We start from the raw sequence: 20,467 nt of genomic DNA, 5'->3' as shown, positions 1-20,467 counted from the left end.
TGTTGCTCTGCAAACTCTGCATATGTTACTGGAGAGTCTCTGATTTTTAAATTTATCATCTTTGGATTGTTTGGCATAAAGTTAAAATAAATTGTTTAAGAGATATATAGATTTAATTAAGTAATATATCTAGGATGTAAAGAAGTTAATTTGATTCAACAGACCTTCCATATCATAGTCTGCAGAAACCTCAGCATCTTCACAAAGCAAAGTGGAGCTGGTTGATGAAGGCAATCCAACCATCTTCTCTAGATTTATCTCCTCTTCCAAACTTCTGATCCAGTCTGAGTTTTTCAAGTTAATGTTTATGATCCTTCCTAAAACCTGAATTTCCACATGATTAAAAAAAAGACACATGCAAAGTACAAAAATTAAAAACTAAGCACTAAAAATCAGGGATCTAAATTTAAAAAAAAAACCCACAGAAAGTACAACCTGCTATACAGAATATTATGAACAAGGTTCTATGTTTTTCAGGATTTTTGTGACAAAACAATGATTTTTGGGAGCTTTTTATGAAAAGGCATGATCTTTTTCATTCTAATCTTCCTTCTACACAGCAAGTGTGTTCCAAGAGTTTTGACCCATTTGTTTCTTTTTTGACATCTTCACTTGCTTTTTAACTATTAATTACAACTACATAATGCTTTTCTAATGAAAAATAAATGTAAAACTATTGTGTGCATTTAAAAAAAATTAAAATGACTTTTGCATTCTTTACTCTGACAAAAGCATTATTTTCCCTTTTTTGTCATGACAGTCAGCCTTACTTATGAGCTAAGCAAATCATGACAATTCTGTAATATGTACTGACACAATGTTAGGATTCAATCCTGCAGTCCGACCCATTAATTGAACTCCTACTCCCTGTGTGGAGACTCAGTGACTTCAAAAGGTCTAAGAGTCTACCTGTGAAGATCACATTACAAGATCAAAGTCTTATTAGGGATCTAGCCAATTACAAACCTGCACAGATGTTACTATGTACCACAAGTGAAATCCTCGTCCCAGTGAAATCAATGGCAAAATTCCCAACAACTTCAGTAGGGTCAGGATTGCCCCACGGGAGCAGGGGTGCTGGAACAATTTGCATAGTGGGAGTGCTGAGAGCCATTGAACCAAACTGTAAACCCTGTATATAATGGAAACCACTTCAAGCCAAGGGGTACTGTAGCACCCCCTGAACACCTAGTTCCAACACCTATGCACAGGAGTGCTAAATTTTGGATTAATAATATACTCTACCATAAAAATGAGAACCTAGTCCACACTGTAGTCTCACGACACTTGTTTGTTTTTTAGGCAAATAATCACAAAGAAAAGTATCATAAACCAGTTAAAAAAAAGCTCATTCTTTTTTGCATTCTTATAACTATAAAAAAGTGAGCTCATTTGCAGAGAAAAAATAATAGAAGTGAAGATACCATAGATTTTAAGGCCAGAGGGATCTAAATGATCATCTAGTCTGACCTCCTCTGTCACAAGCCAAAGAATCTCATCCATTTGGCCTGGGATCTACTTAGATATAGGCGCTTTTACAACTGGTATAGCAGCTGAAAACCACATCGTACTTAAAGAATTACATTTAAGCACACTACAGATAATTTCAGTAATTTGTACTTTACCTCAGTACCATTCAGGTTCAGAGCACTCAAAGCAGAGCTTCCTTCCAAAAATGTTACCCACATTTTGTCTTCTACAAACCTTCAAAGTACATTGACAAATGTTGAAATGACAAAATATGATTGAACAACTTTGTTATCTATCATCTATTGACTATCTTATAAACCTTTCTAAATGAAGCAATAAAAAAAATGAAGGTAAAAATAAATTAAAATTTTCCATTTTAAAAATAAGCCTACTGATTTAGTTCATAGTTTCCATAATCTGTCATTACTATAAACCAGAAGACAAAACACAGTAAAAATGAAAATCATACAGTACAATTATTATTTCCCTCTTAGGAAACATAGTGGCACATTATTAGATATCTGCCTAAAGTACTCAAAGTTAAATCATATTGTGGCATATTTAAATCGTATTATCTGTCTGTATGAGTACAATATATTAGATGCAATTTTCTTTGCTTTATTTTTATTTTATAAAGAGAGTTTGATTTTACTATCAACTCATTATCAAAGCCTTTTCCTTACATATGTCTTGGGCTTTATGGCATGTGAGAACAAATAAGAACCTATAAGAAGGGAGGGAGGGCTTGAACCTGCAAGTTGTTGACTTCCCTCCATTCCTCCTACTGGATTAATGGAAGGGCTCTCAACACTTTGCAGGATCTGACTACAGCTCTGGTCCTACAAGCTACTCCCTGTGATTTCAATGGAGACTAGGGTGACCAGGTGTGCGGTTTTCAACTGGAACATGCAGTTGAAAAGGGATCCCGGCAGCTCTGGTCAGAAGTGCTGACCGGGCCGCTGACTGTCCAGTTGATGGCGCTGCACAGAGGGGCTAGCAGGTTCCCTGCTAGCCTCTACGCCGTGTGGCTCCTGGGAAGCAGCCGCCACGTCCCCCCTCCGGCAGCTGTTCACACACTGCCCCTGCCCCAAGCGCTGCCCCCACATCTCCCATTGGCCAATGGGAGCTGCAGGGGTGCACCTGTGGACAGTGCAACGTCCAGAGCCACCTGGCCATGTCTCTGCGTAGGAGCCGGAGCGGGGACATGGTGGCTGGGACTTCCCAGGAGCCATGCGGCGCAGAGGCTGCTTCTGGGAACTGCTTGAGGTAAACATCGCCCGCAGCCTGCACCCCAACCTGGGCCCAGCCCCTATTCCTCCGCCTGCCCTCTGAAACCCTCGATCCCAGCTCAGAGCACCCTCCTGCACCCCAAACCCCCCATCCCTGACCTCACCCCTCTCGCATCCCAATCCACTGCCTCAGCCTGGAATCCCTCCCTCACTCTGAACTCCTCATTTCTGGCCCTACCCCGGAGCCTGCACCCCAGCCCCCTGAGCCAGCCCAGTGAAAATGGGTGAGTGAGTGAGGGTGGGGAGAGTGAGCAACAGAGGGATGGAGTGAATGGGAGGCATGACGGGGCCCTGGAGAAGGGGCCGGGCAGGAGCGGGGTGAGGGTATTCGGTTTTGTGCAAGTAGAAATTTGGCAAATCTAATGGGGACACCATCCTGGCCCTAGGACTCAGCTCACTCCTTTGAATCCTTTTAACATCCTTCTCCTCCCTCACCCTATAAGGGGGACAGAGGTGCCAAAGGGGGATGCTGGCATTTGAAAGCCACAAGGTCTCCCCCTATCCCATGGGCACAAGGCCCATCAGCAAAATCCCAGAAATAAAAAAATGTTGGAATGATCCCTTTTAGCCTTTAATTACAATGGATCCAACTGAAAGTTGTGATGAACTGAGATCCCTACCACATATTATTACTAAAACTACTTAACTGTGCTTCCATGATGCTGCGAGGAAGGTGAATAAACTCACAAGGCCTCTGCCGATTTGGCCCCAAGAGAAGAAAAAATTCCCTCCTGAACCCCAAAATGGGAAGACCCACAGCACTTGCAGAACACAGTTCCAAAACTACAGTTACGGGGAGTGGGGGTGGGGCTGCTAAAACAGCAAGAAGAGGCCCCACATGGCCTAGGCTAGGGTTTAAATTAATGAAAGGGGAAAGAGGGGTCACCCCTGCATTTTCCTGCAACCCCTTCCCCCCAACATGTGTTCTCTTCTCTCCCTCCCCCCTTCTATTGGGGCTTTCCCAATCACCACCATTCCCATCAACTTTTCCCTATTGAGGTGGGTGGGTGGTAGGTAGGGCTGCTGATTCTGATAAGATCAAGCTTGGGGAAAAAAAAAACCCTTATATTTTTGGTAATGCATTAGGTTACTATTGGTCAACCCTGATAACTAAGCCAGAAAATGTGTGTAGGGCCTGGAGGGAGTACTATATTTAATATTAATTGGGGAATCTCCTCACCACATTTCAATATACTTTCTTCAGTATTTCCATGTACCATTATTGTACGAGTGAGATTTACCCCCACCCTTTCGTAAGAACTTAGCAGAAGAAACAATCATGGCCCCATTGAGGTCAAGGACAAAACTCCCACTGACTCATTGGGGCCAAGATTTCACCCCAGACTTTCACTATATAAAGCTCTGATCCAGGTTCATCTGTGCAAGCAGAATCTTACACCTGGCTGCAGGGTGGATGGATTTAAATCAAAGCAATTTAAATCACCACTTTTAATCATGATTTCAATCAGCAAGCAGGAGACTGATTTAAATAACTGATTTTAATCATGCTTTGCATTGGTACTTTAAATCTTTCTTTAGAAATTAACTATTCTCATTGGTTGGCAATTAAAACAAGTTGTTTTGCAACTCAATATTACCTTTACACTAAGTTTGGTATACATATATCAATTTAAGCAGTTGTATAGCTTAACAATTCATAGTCTTAATTTTTACTTCTTTATATTTTTAGAAAATGGTGAATGATGGATTTCTTTAACAGATTAATATTTTTTTTACTTGATTTGTTATAAGCTGTTTGGACGTAAATTAGAATTTTATTAAAAATTCGTAAAAATGTCATTTTAAAACTTTAACTAGTTAAATAAAATTATCTTAAATGTGGAAGAAAAAAGAAGTTTTGCATTTTTGTATTGAAAACTTAACTGATTTATTAAACAAAGGAATCTGTATGTAGTGAATTGAACAGATTGCTTCTAGTCACGTTCAAGATTTTAATACTAGTAGATCTCAATCTCTAGTAGATTGGAAAAAGAAGAAAAAAGGTTACTTACCTTCTCGTAACTGTTGCTCTTCGAGATGTGGTGTTCACGTCCATTCCACATTAGGTGTGCATGCGTCGTGTACATGAGCGTCAGAAACTTTTTCCCTTAGCGGCTCCTGTCGGGGCCCCCTGAGTGGCATCACTATGCCATGCATATATACCCCTGCCACCCGACACCCTCCGGTTCCTTCTTGCTGGCGACTCCGACAGAGGGATAGAAGGGCGGTGGTGGAATGGACGTGAACAACACATCTCAAAGAACAACAGTTATGAGAAGGTAAGTAACTGTTTTTTCTTCGAGTGCTTGTTCATGTCCATTCCACATTAGGTGAATCACAAGCTTACCTCTGGAGGAGGGTAGGAGTCACAGAACAACTGATTGGAGGACCACTCTGCCAACTGCCTCATCCTCTCTGGCCTGCTGGTTGACCTTGTAGTGGGTCGTGAAGGTGTGCTCCGAGGACCAGGTGGCTGCTCTGCAGATCTCTTGGATCAGGACTTGTGCCAGGAAAGCCGTGGAAGTCGCTTGCGCCCTGGTCGAGTGGGCCATAACCGCTGGGGCCGGAACACATGCAAGCTCATAGCACGCCTGAATGCAGCTTGTAATCCAAGAAGAGATCTGCTGCGCCGACACCAGGAGGCCTTTCATCCTCTCGGCTATGGCCACGAACAGCTGCGTGGATTTACAAAAGGGCTTGGTGCGCTCCAAATTGACGCCAGCACTCAACGGACATCCAGGGTGTGTAGGCTGTGGTGACTTGGGTCCATATGGGATTTTGGGAAAAAACACGAGCTGACAAATGTCCTGGCCCAAATGAAATTGCAAGACCACCTTAGGAAGGAACTTGCGGTGTGGTCAGAGCTGCACCTTATCCTTGTGAAATACTGTCTACGGTGGCTCAGAGGTGAGAGCCCTCAGCTCAGACACCCTTCTGGCTGAAGGTAATGGCCACCAGAAATGCCATCTTCCAGGAAAGGTGGAGGAGGGAGCACGTAGCGAGGGGCTCGAATGGGGGTCCCATGAGCTTAGAGAGGACCAAGTTATGGTTCCAAGGAGGGACGGGAGGGAGGGGGGTGAGTACGGAAACATCCTCTCCAATCCTTTAAGGAACCGTCCCACCACTGGGTGGGAAAACACCGAGTCCCCCGAAAACCCCAGATGGAAGGTGGAGATGGCCGCCAAGTACACTCTGAGTGAGGACGGGGCTAGCCCTTGCTGCTTGAGGTGCAGGAGGTACTCCAGAATGGCCTGCACTGGGGCCTAACACAGCTGCACCTGTAGGGGCTCACACCCACACAAGAACCTTTTCCACTTGGCCACATAGGAAGCCCTGGTAGATGGCTTCCTACTGCCAAGCAGAATCTGCTGCACAGGAATGGAGAACTGGCTCTCCAAGGCATTTAGCCACAGAGCTTCCACACCATCAGGTGTGGTGATTGCAGGTCGGGGTGGAGAAGCCGCCCGCTGTCCTGCGTGATGAGGTCCCGGATTAGGGGGCAGGACTACCGGGGCCTCAACTGATAGCTCTAGGAGCGTTGTGTACCAGTGCTGGCGGGGCCACGCCAGGGCGATGAGGACCACCGCCGCCCTGTCCCTGTGTACCTTGAGCAGGACCTTGTGTACCAAGGGGAGCGGGGGAAAAGCATACATCAAGCCTCCTCCTCAAGGGATCACAAATGCATCTGCGACTGAGTCCGGGCTGTGGCCCTGGAACGAGCAGAACCGTGGGCACTGGGCATTGGCCCTGGGGGAAAACAGGTCTACCCGGGGAAACCCCCGTCTGCGGAAGAGCAAAAGCATGATGTCCGGTCAGAGCGTCCACTCGTGCATGCGATACGACCTGCTGAGGTAGTCTGCCAGCTCGTTTTGCACCCCCGGGAGATACGATGCCTCGAGGTGAATGGCGTGGGCTATACAAAAGTCCCAAAGGAGGAGAGCCTCGTGACAGAGCGACGAGGAAAGGGACCCACCCTGCTTGTTTATATAAAACATGGCAGAAGTGTTGTCTGTCAGAACGGTCATGCTGTGACCAGTCAGAGTGGCGTGAAAGGTCTGGCAGGCTAGACGAACCGCCCTGAGCTCCTTCACATTGATATGGAGTGACCGCTCTGCTCCGGACCACAAGCCCTGAGTCCCCCAGGTGAGCCCCCCCATCCGTGGTCTGACACGTCCGTCACCAGCGTCAGGTCTGGTTGTGGGGTGGCAAAGGGGATGCCTTCGCAAACCACAGGCTGGGACTGCCACCACAGCAAGGAGTCCAGCACATCCCTTTGGGCTGTCAGTACCAAGTCCAGGGGGTCCCTTCCTGGGCGGTACACCCGAGCGAACCACGCCTGCAGAGTCCCGAGTCTCAGTCTGGCATGCCTGACCACGTGCGTGCATGCTGTCATGTGGCCCAGCAGCCGCAGGCAGCACCTGGCCGTTGTTGTTGGAAACTAGCGCAGGGAGGCCACCGTTTACTGGATGGCCCGGAATCGGGATACTGGAAGGCTTGCCCTGGCCTGCACCGCGTCCAGGACCGCTCCTATGAATTCTACTCTCTGCGTGGGCATGAGAGTGGACTTGGGGACGTTGTTCTGCGAGCTGGGGCTCCTGGTCAATCTCAGGGCCACCTCCACGTGGCCCCGCACTTCCGCTTTGGATCGACCCGGCAGGAGCTGGTCGTCAAGGTACGGGTAAACCCGGACCCTCTGCCTCCGTAAGAAGGCCGCCATCACCGCCATGCATTTCGTGAATACCTGTGGGTCTGCGGCTAGACGGAACGGGAGAACCACAAACTGGTAATGTTCTTGGCCAATGGTAAAGTGCAGGAACCGCCGATGTGCTGGGTGGATGGCGATATGAAAGTATGTGTCCTTCATGTCGAGGGCAGCATACCAGCCTCCCGGATCCAGGGAACGGATGATGGTGCCCAGAAAGACCATGCGGAACCCTGCCTTGACCAGGAACTTGTTGAGCCCGCACAGGTCTAAAATGGGACGAAGGCCCCCTTTGGCCTTGGGGATGAGGAAGTACCGGGAGTAGAAACCTTTCCCCCCTAGGCCGTGCAGCACCGTCACTACCGCCCCCACCTCTAGCAGTGAGCCAAACTCCTTCTCTAGGAGATGCTTGTAAGAGGGGTCCCTGAGGAGGGACGGGGAAGGAGGGTGGGAAGAGAATTGTAGCGAGTACCCATTCCGTACCATGCGTAAGACCCAACGGTCTGACGTAATGTTGGACCACGCATGGGAGAAACGGGCCAGGAGATTCAGGAAACAAGGGGACAGATCCGGTGACTGGTCTGGTATGCTGTCCTCAAGTGCACCTTCAAAACCCTGGCTTAGTGCCCGGCTGGGATTTGTGCTGACCTTGGTTCTGACCTGGCGCATTATTATTGTTATTATTGCGCCATCCTGTTATCCCTGCCTCGCCTACGGTAAGGCTCATGCCTATGACGAGGCTGGTACCGGTGCTGAGGGGGAGGCTGCAGCTTAAAGGGCTTCCTCTGCACCACTGGGGTGTGCATAGCCAGTGACTTAAGTGTAGCCCTCGAGTCCTTGAGGCTATGCAGCCTCGTGTCTGTCTGGTCCGAAAAGAGCCTGGACCCCTCAAAGGGGAGGTCCTGAAGTGTATTCTGGATCTCAGGCGGCAGGCCTGACTCCTGCAGCCAAGCCGAGCACCTCATGACCACCCCCAACACAATTTTTCTGGCCGCCACGTCTGCTGAATCCAGGGAGGCCTGGAGAGAGGTCTTAGCTGCTGCCTTGCCCTTGTCCACCAGGACCGTAAACTCCTGTTGGGAACCTTGTGGGAGGTTGTCCTTAAACTTCCCCACTGCTGCCCAGGAGTTAAAATTATGCCTGTTGAGGATGGCCTGCTGGTTAGCAATCCTCAACTGAAGGCCCCCTGACGAGTACACCTTTCTGCCAAAAAAGTCCAGGTGTTTTGCCTCCTTGGCCTTAGGTGTCGGGGCCTGTTGTCCATGGCGCTCCCTTTCGTTCACCGCCGAGACCACCAGGGAGCACAGACTTGGGTGGCAGAACAAGAATTCGTAGCCCTTTGATGGGGCAAAGTACTTGCGCTCCACACCTTTGGCCGTTGGAGAACTGGAGGCCAAGGTCTGCCATATAGTCTTATAATTCGATTGGATGGTCTTAATGAGCGGGAGCACCATTCTACATGGACCTTCGGGGCTCAAAATGTCCACAATGGGGTCCTCCTGCTCAACCGTCTCCTCAGCCTGCAACCCCAAGTTCTGGGCGACCCTACACAGTAGCTCCTGGTGGGATCTGTGGTCTATGGGTGGAGGACCGGACACCGCTGTTCCTGCCACCGCCTCATCTGGGGATGACGAGGAGATTAGCAGCTGCTCAACCCCCTCTGGCTGGTCCTTCTGCTCCCCTTCTTCCATGGGAGGGGCCTCCAGCTTGAGCCGGGGCGGGAGACCTTGGGGCGGCACCGGACTCGGTGCTGGTCTCTCTGGTTTATCCTGAGGCGATGCTGGAGGCCTGGATACTGTAGCTTCCAATGCCATTGGGCATTGGCGCGGGGACCAGGACCACTGCACCGAGTAGCTTGCCCTGGACAGGGCCCACTGGCGCTGTTGATAGGTCCAAGGAGTCCAGAAGGGCCAATGACCTGGTGGCCCCCATTGGGCGTGCCACCCCGTCTAAGGGTCCTTGCTGTCTGGAGCACGGTGCGAGTAACTGTAACGGCCAGAGTCGGCGTCGGACTGCAGCGACGCTGACCGTGAAGGCCACGGCGGTGCCGATGATCTCTGCCAGCGGGAGGTCGACGAGTGGCTCCTAACGGAACGGGAGCAAGACCGGTACCGATATACCCGGGACAGGGAACGGCACCGGCGTTTTCAGGACCAGGATCGGCATCGGCATCTGAGGGAGACCTCCAGCGAGGGCTGTCTCGACTCCTCCCAGTGCCAGTCTCTAATCGGTGCCGCAGAGCGTCGTCCCTCTTCCGTTACTTCCTCGAGCCAACCCACTCCCGGTACCGTGACTTCCTTCTGAGTCGCAGGTAACTGGGAGTCCACAGACGTGGAGCTCAACCGGGACCAACTCCGGGAGCGATGCCTGGGCAGTGTCCTCGAACAGCACACCATTGCCGGCTTACCCGTCGATGGCACCCATGGCATGGGTGCCGGAGGATTCTCCCTGTACGGGAGCGGGCTCGTTGCCAACAGCTGAATGAGGTCCTTTGCTGCCTCAAAGGTGCCAGGCGTGGAGGGCTGATCCATTAAGTCCTCGAGCCCATTGTCTGCACTGAGCTCTCTTAGGCCTGGGCTCGGTGGGACATGTGGTGCTGAAGCCACCGGTGCCAGCGCCGGGACAGCGGCCTTCCCACTCTTATCTGTGCTCGGGGCCTTCGAAGGCGCCGGCCTCCTATGCGGGGAACGTTCGCACCTTCCTTTTGGCTGCGCCATGGGCCGCATCGGGGAGGATGAGCCATGCTGGGGCCTAGTCTGGTGCTGTGGGGCTGACAGCTTTCGGTGTTTATCCGGTGCCGGGTCTCCCAACAGCTCCAGGGCACTATGCACCGAGGAAGCCGGAGCAGACGTCAGGTGCTCCGGGCCCGGTGGCTACAATGCAGCTTCCATCAACAATTGCTTCAAACGAAAGTCTTTCTTTCTTTCTTTGTTCTTGGCTTGAACGCCTTGCAAATCTTACACCGCTCAGTTTGATGTTCTTCAACCAGGCAACATAGACACGAGCCGTGGGGGTCACTAACTGGCATAGGCTTGCAGCACATGGCACAAGCCTTAAACCTGTGGGCCTGTGGCATGCCCTGTGGCCCGAGGCGGGTGCTGGAAGCCTCCAAGCACCTAATCACTTAAGTGTCCACAACAAAGGTATGCTAAGTCACTGATAAAAGCTATCTATGAGAAAGGCTAAGGGACTGCTCTCATACAAGAGAGAGAGGTTGTTCCAACGCTGCCACGGACGGTAAGAAGGAACTGGAGGGTGGTCGGGCGGCAGGGGTATATATGCATGGCGCAGGGGCCCCACCGGGAGCCGCTAAGCGAAAAAGTTTCCGACGCTCGTGCACGTGATGCGTGCACACCTAATGTGGAATGGACATGAACAAGCACTCGAAGAAGAACAAGGTTTCCTGCTTTTTATAACTCCTAATTATCTCAACTTTCAGTGAACTAGACATTGAACTGTACTAGCTGAATAAACTGAAATGAAGACAATAATCTCTTTGTACCTGCAGAAGAGGCTACTGGTGTCAAAAATGGACTTAGCTCTTGGTTCCAGGTGCTTATCCAATGACTTCCACCAGTTCAGTAGCTTGACTTGCTTTAAAACTTGGGCAACAAACACATTCTGCTTAATAATATTTTTTAATTAATTTAAACTATTTTAATAGATTATAGTAAATTTAGGTCTTAACATAGGTTTTCATAATTTCAGATTTAAAGGTTTATTTTTAAAAAAAAAAGTGTATTTAAATAAAATATCTTTTAAAATTAAAACAATCATGTATTTTTATCCACTCTGGGGTAGGCTGAAGAGTTTATGGAGTTACAGGTCATATGCTAGGTGCTGCCCTAGAGCCACTTAAAATTTCTGGTATGTGAAAGTATGGGTGACAGGGTGGTGCGCAACCCTTCCCAGTATTGAGATTAATAAAGTTGCGGCCTGCAGCTTAAAATCCATCCATGTCTGTCCTCATTCACTGATGTATCCAGATCAATATATACATGGTAAGGCTACAAAAGGAAATGATCATAAGACTAGGTTATGTGAGCCTCATGATTTCCCTTTTCAGCTGTCTCCATTGATAAACCATCACTACTAAGCTGGACAGCTTCTTTGGCAACTGATAAATTAGTTGCCACCAAAGATGCATCCAGGTTGCCAACAGATAACTAAGCAGGGAACGTGACAAATCCACCCTCCACCAGCCAGTGGGTAGTGGATGGGAGCGAAAAGAAGGAAGCAAAACAGAAGACAAGAGAAAAGTCAGATATAGGGACTCCTCTAGATCTTTTAAGTCTCACTTCCCTGCCAACAACCATGATTTTGGTTTCCTTCTTCAGGTTTGTCAAGATGCCACTTGAAGTCAAACTGACCTGTTTGAGTACTCATTATTTAACAAGATTAAAGTACAAACTGACTTTTTTCTACTTTGTATCTTCTATTTCCCCTTATATTCAGTTTTGTAAGAATTGCTGTTTTTATCATCTGCCACCTATCCCAGAGACTACGGATGGACTTAGTTACTTATCAGTTTTCACCACATTTGTCCCCAGTGTTACATTAGTGACTTTTGCTAGATCCTATTTTAAAATAGTATCTTTTCAACCCTTTGAACACTGAAGATGAATGGAACTGTTCTTAGCATAATGCAATAATATAACAACATGTCTCTCTTCCTTCTTCCATGCTACTCAGCACAAGCTCTTTTCTCCTCTCAGGTCCTTCAATGCCCACCAATGTCCCCATCTATTTCCCCTTGGTTGCTGGGAAGTTTTCCTGCACAGAGCCTATCTAAGCGCATATTTAGATTACATTTCTCTCCCAAGCCATGATATGGCCCACCCTCCACTGGCCAACTAGATACCAAATAAGTTTCCGTGAGAAATGCATCTAGGAATTAGTTTCCAAAGATTAATATTTTGAAATTAAGTTTAAGGGAGGGGTAGAAATAGAACCCACCACCAATTTTTGGCTTTACTTTTTTTTTCCATCTCTTTTGGATGGAGGATGGAATAAGGCCCTTTAAAATAAACCAACCCACTAATATTGATTGCTCTCATCATTGACCACAATTTAAACAGACTGAATTTAGACATTTTCTCAATTCTAACAATGAAGTAAATAAAAACACAAATGCATCCTAAGAACATCAGTTCAGAAAGTTTATAGGAAAGTTGATAAATAATAATAAAGAGTATTGTTTAAATGGTAAATAGAACTGTTCTAACCTTATAAGTATAACTTCACCATAGGTTGCAAACTTTTGAAGAAGTTCATCAATCAAAATATCATCAAAATAGTTTTCTTCTGGTGAAGAGCTTTTGATGGAGACCATTACAGTACCATCAGGTGGTCCCTGCACAGCAATCACCTCCTTATAAATTTTCTGTCTCTCTTCTGCCTCAACTTCAAATATATCTATGTCAATCAGTGCAACAACAGGCCTTAAAGAAATATACATACATATATATGAAAAGTTAGAAAACATCAGAGTGACTGAGGAATACAATAATAAAGCAAAAGCATTACATTTTAAATGGTTAAGAGTAATACAGAAAGTAAAGTTTAAACCTATGATCAGACGTTTTCAGCTCTGCTTTTCCATAGTGCAACAAAGTACCAGGATTCCATGTGTAAAGGATATTACTTTCATCCTGAAAACTAGCATTCAGAAGATCCAGGTCTTCAGCTATAATAAGCATAAAAGGAAAAAAAAAGAAAAAAAAAAGTGTGACTGTATGGACAGGCTAAAAAAAAAAAAATCTAGATATTAAACCAAACTGAAAACAGGATGGGGGAAATTGGAGGCTCTTTTACTTTACACAAATGCCAGTAACTGATATTGAACTCTGGCTACTGCCATGCAACATTACAACATTGCACACAAAAACAAAGGCAAAGGCAGGCATATAAAGAAGAACGAGGGCTATATATACTTTCTTGTTCAAATGATCTAACAAAATGAACAATTACTTTTTTCTGGTGTGAATTCAGTAGTAATCCTGAAACATTTTAGGAATTATGAATACTGCTGGAAAGCTACTATAAGTAATTTAAATTGATATTGAATTAAAATTAAGTAAACTCGCAAACCTGATCGGTCAAATGGCCATTTTCTTCTTCTCCAAAGAATACGATCTGTCCATGCTGGCGTGCGACATTTTTCACTGGTGTCATAGTCATCAGAAAACAAGTCATATTTGTATGTAGGTGCAAAAGTTATCTTTCCCTCTATAAATCCCCTAAAGATCTGCATAAACAAAGACATTCTGAGTCATACTAAAAGACAAAGATGGGAAATCATTGTGGAAAACTTAAGGAAATTAATCAAAACTCTGTCTTCTTTCAATGGTAGGAAAAGACTGAGCCCAAGCACGTCTCTCAGAAGAATGTGAATCCATCTTCCTATTCTAACTTTTGAATGCATCCTGCATCAGCAATAGTCTAAGAACTTGTCTATATGGCACAGCAAAGCATACCAGACTGGTGTGATTCATAAAGCCACTAATGTGCTGTGCTTTAACTGCCCATGTAGACTCTGTTGGCACCATCTAAAAAGGTATGTAGTTTGCATTAATGTAGTCCTGTATGAAACAGAACTACCTCAGCATGAACTAGGTACCTTTTAGAGTGCGCCAGCAGGGTCTATATGGGACAATTAGAACACAACATGCTAAGCGCATTCTACAAATCACATCCTTGTGGTGCACTTTGCTGGCTCTGTGTGAACAAATACTAGGACTAGATACTGATCTACATAGAGTGGTCTATCCCATTATAGCAACATCTATATTTCTAAGCAGAAATGTTTACACGAGAGGTGCTTGCCTGAACAGAAGATGCATCCCATCAATGTCTCCCAACAAGTTATTAAAACCAAAAATGTCTTAATGGAAGAGACACGGAAGAGCAGAAATACAATAAGTGCAAAAAGATAACACTGTTGTATTCTTGATCAACGCACAAAAATACAAGAAAATGAAAATTCTGAGATTTCTTTGAAATCTGTCAAGAATGCCTATAGAATTTAGGAGCATAGGTCCTATTAAGCATCACTAAATCTCTTAGGCACTTTTGAAATTCTCCCCAATAACAAATAAGACCAATTAGTCTACTTCCCTAAAAGGCAGAGAAGCTCTCTCACTGGTGAAATGTATGCTACATAAGCAAGAACTGAGTCAACTGCTACTTTGAACTTGGTTTTGCGTTTGGCAGTCTCAATAACGTTAGAGGAACCCTGAGATATGAATTTAACTTTGATCCCCTAGCGAAAGGCTGACCTCATAAATACAGTATTTGTCGGCTTTTCTTGTTTTGAAGGGACACAATCAACTTGAAATCTAGTTAATTTAAAAAAAACAAAACAAAACCCAATTTAAGTAGTTTCTGCTACTTTGTCAGGGAAATTCAGAGGTGGGCAATTTTTGTTTTTATAATATTCATTTATTAAAGAATAAAAAACACTTTATAAAATGTTTCTCTCTCCACTCTTGCTGTGCAAAAGACCTACACAAATAAGAGAAAGCTAACTCCAATAAAGTAGACACTACCTAGAAATAAAGTGTTGCCAAGCGCACAAAATAAACTAAAAAAAAAAAACAGAAAAAATATGTGTGTCTAATGTTTCAACTATAGTATGTGTTGATACTTTAACAATTGGGATAAAACACTTTCACACAGGAGTATGATTTTTACATTGCCAGTGTCCCTTTAACTATGACCTGCTAAAAAAAAGTTGATGTCAGAAGCCTTGCTACAATAAACCCCCTAAAATCTTTGTGTTCCTTAAAAAAGCCATAATTTGATTTGCAGCTGCTATCAGTTGTCTATTTGCTCTTGTCACGAAGTAGGAGACAGCAAATACATTCATTCTATTTACATAATTTGAATGCGACCAGTGGTGTTACCAAAAAAGACTTTACTATGCTCTCTTAAAAATCCTGTGCTGTGACAACTGCATTTGATAACCATTACTGTTTTCTCTTTAATATGCTCCAAACACTATTAGCAGGATGACAATGCAGTTTCTCTTTTATAAGGGACATCAAAATTCTCATTCTCAAAGCTAGTCATTGTAGTTGCACTACTAACAATTTCTTCAGAGCAACTGATACAAGCATCCGACTGACTGTTTTTCCACTCCACCCTATTCCAGACTGGTGACTTGACAAAAGTGACAAGTTAACAATGCAATACATAAACAATCTTGCACAAGCACCCCCATGAAGTAGCTTTAATACGAGTTACAGTATGAAAAATAAAGGACTCTTAAATGCACCATTTTCTAAAGAGTTACCTGTCCAGCATTTTTCTGGTTGACAAGTTGATCTCCTGCAATAAGGGAATCCCAATTCTGCTGGCGAATTAACTCCTTCACTTCCTCATTAGGAAGATCTATACGATAATTAAAATCGCCGCACCAAAATATATAGTCATGGGAAAAGAGGAGCCTTCCCTGAAAAACAATATACATGTTGAAATTAAAAACAACCTTGTGACAGAAATCTATATATTGTGACAGGGTCAGGCCAGATGGCTATAGGAGAGTAATAGAAGGCAGACATATTAGCCCCAGGCTAAGTAGGTCCCTTTTCCCTGGGTAAGGTAACAGGGAAGGTTCCAGAACAATCAGGAACCTTCTGGAGACAAGTAAGACAGGCTGATTAGAACACCTGCAGCCAATCAAGAAGCTGCTAGAATCAATTAAGGCAGGCTAATCAGGGCACCTGGGTTTTAAAAAGGAGCTCACTTCAGTTTGTGGTGTGCATGTGTGAGGAGCTGGAAGCAAGAAGCACTAGGAGCTGAGAGTGAGAACGCGGACTGTTGGAGGACTGAGGTGTACAAGCATCATCAGACACCAGGAGGAAGGTCCTATGGTGAGGATAAAGAAGGTGTTGGGAGGAGGCCATGGGGAAGTAGCCCAGGGAGTTGTAGCTGTTGCACAGCTGTTCCAGGAGGCACTCTAGACAGCTGTATTCCACAGGGCCCTGGGGTGGAACCCGGAGTAGAGGGCGGGCCCGGGTTCCCCCCAAGCCTCCCAACTCCTGGTCAGACACAGGAGGAGTTGTCCTGGACTGTGGGTTCATGAAAATGGCCAAACTGAGGGCTGCTGTGAAGCTCCAAGGCAAGCAAATCCGCCAATAAGCGCAAGACCCACCAAGGTAGAGGAGGAACTTTGTCACAATATAGATGCGTGAGTTATACTTTATGATCTTTTTCAATCTTAAAAATCAATGCAATTTCTATCTGCATGGGTGTTTTCTGGTGGGGTGGGTGAAATACACATATTTGTGGATACTGATCATCTGGATGGAACCATATGATAACCAGAGAGTCTCATGTGCAGAACATTAATGAGAGAAAAAAAATATTTCATGAGATGACAGTCTGACATTCATGCAAGAGTTATCTGAACTGAATTTTAACAGATTTTATCATTCTGCTCTGGTTTCAAAAGGTGCTGTAATGAGAAACCTGACCTCTGCCTCACAAAAAGGTTTTTAAGAAGAACAAAGAGCCACTTCCCTGGGACCATTTGGCATACTAAGATGATACGCTGAGAGAAAGGCAGCTTTGCTGTTCAGGTTAGATTGTAGACTTTCCAGCTAGAAAGATCTTTAGGTGTCAAACAATATTTTGTAACAAAGCCAAGGGCATAATTAACTAGGTGAGTCTTTTGTACCTCTCTTTTTGGAGTTTGATTTTTCCCACTCTCTTTATATCGTTTCCCAATCTAGTCTGCTTTCAATTTAAGACAACCTGATTTACGTCTTGGAAATTGTCAGTGGAGACAATACATGTTTGAGCATCTTGTAGAGAAACTGAAATATGACCATCTCATACGGCTGAAATATGAGAAAGCCGAAGGGGAAGGAACCCTCTCTTCAAACAATCCCACAGAAAACTACCGAAGGCTAATTTGGGCATGATACTAATACTAAGGTAGTAGGCACAGTTATAAATCTAAACTATAATTAGTGATCACAGCTTGGATTTTATTTTTTTTTTTACAGCTTAGAATTCAAGAAAACATTTTTCAATTTGTTCAAATTTGCAAATATTTACTTTGTGTTTAAAATTTCTATAGGATGCAAGGCAGAGTACACCATATTGAAGTTTTAGGAGTAATGCTCTTGATTGTTAACAGATTATCTTTGTTAGACTCATTTTAAAAATTGAAGTATCACATACTCAGCAGCTGCCCTAATGGCTTTAAGGATTTAATTTTTCTTTTATTATGGAATCTGAACAGCATTGTTGCTTACCATTGGGAAACTGAGTTTTCGGGCTATTTCTATGTAGTCTTCGTTTCTCTCTTTGACTTGTGATTGCCCTGCAGCAAAGTGACTGCAGACAAAGCAAAGACTGGACGTGTGAAACAACATTCGAATTGCTACTGCGCCTTTATTTCCAGTAGCTCCTCCCATTCCAGTCTTTACAGTATCAACAGCAACATCCCTAAAAAATAATTTAAATATTTACTATTAAACCTTAAATCAATGACAAAATTTAGCAGCAATAAGTGACATTCAAACAGAGTTCTAACGGTCACCGAATGAAACTGGAGAAGTACAAAATAATGACAGGGTGTTGGATGTTTACATCGTTTCATCATCAGTAATATGAACATCACATTGCAACACAGTGTTTTAAAGACATCAACTGTTTTTGAGCAGATAAGGCATGGACATATGGATGCTTTCCAAGTCTTGCAGGCAAGGTACAAGATTTCCATATCTAAGATTACAGAATTTAAGCAACTGTCTTTAACAGGAAACGTAAGCTTTTCTTAAGTGCTGGTGTCAAGCCATATGAACACTTTGCAAACCACTTGTGTTGAGTTTTATTTTGCAGCATAAAGCAGTCTGGTGAGCATACCAATTTTAGTACAGCTGTCTGTTCACTCACCTGATAAAAGGAGCATGCTGGGGTCTGATGAACACAAAGAGACAGACGCCCACCAATTGCTCAGAAGCCAGCAGCACATATTTGTAATCTCTTGAGATGGTCTTCTGCAGTTCAGCAGCCCACAGCTTCTGATTGGTTGTGCTACCAGTGAGATAAAAAAGGCAGTTTAAAAAAAAAAGGACACCTACATATCTACAGTGTGTTGCATTTAAATAATATTTCATACAATATCCTTGAAAAAACAAAAACACAATAATGAAGTAGACAAAAGTGAGATTGCCAATGGTCTTCAAGGGCAGGACAAGACATTTAACTTTATGTGGGAAATGAGGGGAAATAATGAAGGGGTCTGAAGACAGATTAGACATGGTTAGAGTGGTGAACAAACTGGATGACATTTGCAGCTACATTTTGTACAGAATGAGCGGGAGGCAAAGTGCAAATCCAGTAGGCCAAAGGAGATTGCAGTTGTCAGCAGGAGAAACAAGCCGGGCCCGAACAAGGGCTTTCATAGTAGGAATGGAGTGGAATCAACAGATTTTACAGAGGAAAAAGATAAGCAAGGTATAGTGTCTGCCTCCACAGTGGGGGCCAATCTTATTAATTTGGGGAAAGGATAACAGCAGTCCGCATCACAATATGAAAATACAACATTCACATGTTCATTCAGATTTCTCCAGTCTAAAGTATTAGAAAATGTTCCCCCACCCTTTTCTTTTTTTAGGATAAGGAAGAGAAAATTATCAAAATAAAATCCCTTTCCCCAGGCAATACTGAGGGATCTCTTTTATTACTCCAAATTTGATGAGAGAAGCAACATCTTCATCTCTTTAAAAGGGATCCCTGAAAAAGGAAGGGAGAAAGGAGGTTAGGAGGTAGCTTGATGTGGAACTGAATCATGTAGTCTCTTCACTGGTTTCGCAGCAGGAAGAGAGTCTGAAACATGAAACTGTTTGGGAGGAGCTTTCTGACAGCCTTTTTAATGAGATGGAAACTGTATAAGTGGAAGCTGCTTTTGGCTATTTTAAGGAAGTTGATCTTTCACTAAAACAGCTAGGAGAAGCCCAAGTATTGGGCAGTTGATTTAGTCTCACTAAAGTTCCTCTTTAGCAGGAAGACCACTGAGATGTTAGAATCACAACTTTTGAAGGGCAGGTCCGTTCTGAACTTCTTGGCAGAGGCTCTAGGGTCACAGTGTAACAGTGATTGCTACTGATCAGTCTTGTATCAAATACATCTCACATTGCCTAAAAAGAATTGGACCTGCATAATGATGTCGCTGTCTTTTTATTTGTCAGCAACCAAATGGGTCAAGAAAGGATCAAACAAATCCCAGGCACAGGAATTTTACTGGGCAATCACTGCTTAACAATTTGCAACAGTGAGTACAGAGCACCATGTCCAGTTCTGAACTCAGCTACACCAGTGTAAATGTGCTGTCACTCCATTTACTTCAGTTGAACTGCTTTCCCCCTCAAGGCAATGACTGGAAAGCTTTTTCTTTATGCAACCAAAAGCCTCGGCTTTCATTCCAGCTGTAACACAAAACCAGTGCTGTAGTAGCCAGCTGAACAGAAATAGAGATTATAATACTTCTGGAAGAGATCACGCGGAACCCTCTTTTAAAGCCATATCCCTTGAGGAGAGACCAATCACTCTTGCATGGCATCTTATATCAGATATCCTAGTCACACACAACCCACCCCCAAACTACCTCAGTTCCTTCTCCTGAACTACAACTAGTGATAACATGTAGAAATCCAAGCTAGGGGTAAAGATGGGCAGGAAATGCGAATGCGCAGAGGCAGCTGTCAAAGAGCAGGAGTTACTGGTAAATAACACTTTTTTTTTTTAAACTTCTAGGCTGTGCGCTCTCTGATGAACAGTGAGCAAGGAGTTCTTAGCGAATATGGACTGTAGCACCACTATCCCAAAATGGGCACTGGAGCGTGATGTCTAGTCTGTGGAATAATACATGTTGAAGGTATAGACTAAACTCCAAGTTGCTGCCCTACCAACCTCCAATGTTGGAAGATGCCTAGAAAAGCCCTGGAGGCAGCAATGGCCATATGCAGAGGACCCTTAATCCTCCAGGCACTGG

The 20,467-nt window shown here is 44.6% G+C and overlaps 1 protein-coding gene and 1 long non-coding RNA gene across 9 annotated transcripts in view; one reads left to right on the top strand and one right to left on the bottom strand.

Moving 5' to 3' along the window:
- Nucleotides 1–20,467, bottom strand: part of SYNJ1 (synaptojanin 1) — a 107,655-nt gene that overhangs the window by 39,724 nt on the left and 47,464 nt on the right. For all 8 annotated transcript variants that reach the window (XM_075133093.1, XM_075133101.1, XM_075133109.1 and 5 more), the window contains 8 exons: nt 18,367–18,507; nt 17,724–17,916; nt 15,755–15,913; nt 13,552–13,708; nt 13,030–13,147; nt 12,687–12,902; nt 1,626–1,704; nt 165–324 (listed from right to left, as the gene is read on the bottom strand). In XM_075133093.1, the coding sequence (XP_074989194.1) occupies nt 165–324; nt 1,626–1,704; nt 12,687–12,902; nt 13,030–13,147; nt 13,552–13,708; nt 15,755–15,913; nt 17,724–17,916; nt 18,367–18,507 (1,223 nt within the window). The remainder of the gene's footprint in view (nt 1–164; nt 325–1,625; nt 1,705–12,686; nt 12,903–13,029; nt 13,148–13,551; nt 13,709–15,754; nt 15,914–17,723; nt 17,917–18,366; nt 18,508–20,467) is intronic.
- Nucleotides 16,158–17,749, top strand: LOC142073399 (uncharacterized). Its single transcript, XR_012670260.1, has 3 exons — nt 16,158–16,651; nt 16,916–17,042; nt 17,196–17,749. It is a non-coding gene; the product is annotated as an uncharacterized LOC142073399 (long non-coding RNA).

Source organism: Caretta caretta, chromosome 1, assembly GCF_965140235.1.
Source record: "Caretta caretta isolate rCarCar2 chromosome 1, rCarCar1.hap1, whole genome shotgun sequence".
NCBI classification, from domain to species: Eukaryota; Metazoa; Chordata; order Testudines; family Cheloniidae; genus Caretta; species Caretta caretta.
Note: the sequence above shows the minus strand (reverse complement) of the source record. Positions and strands in the feature narration are given on the sequence as shown.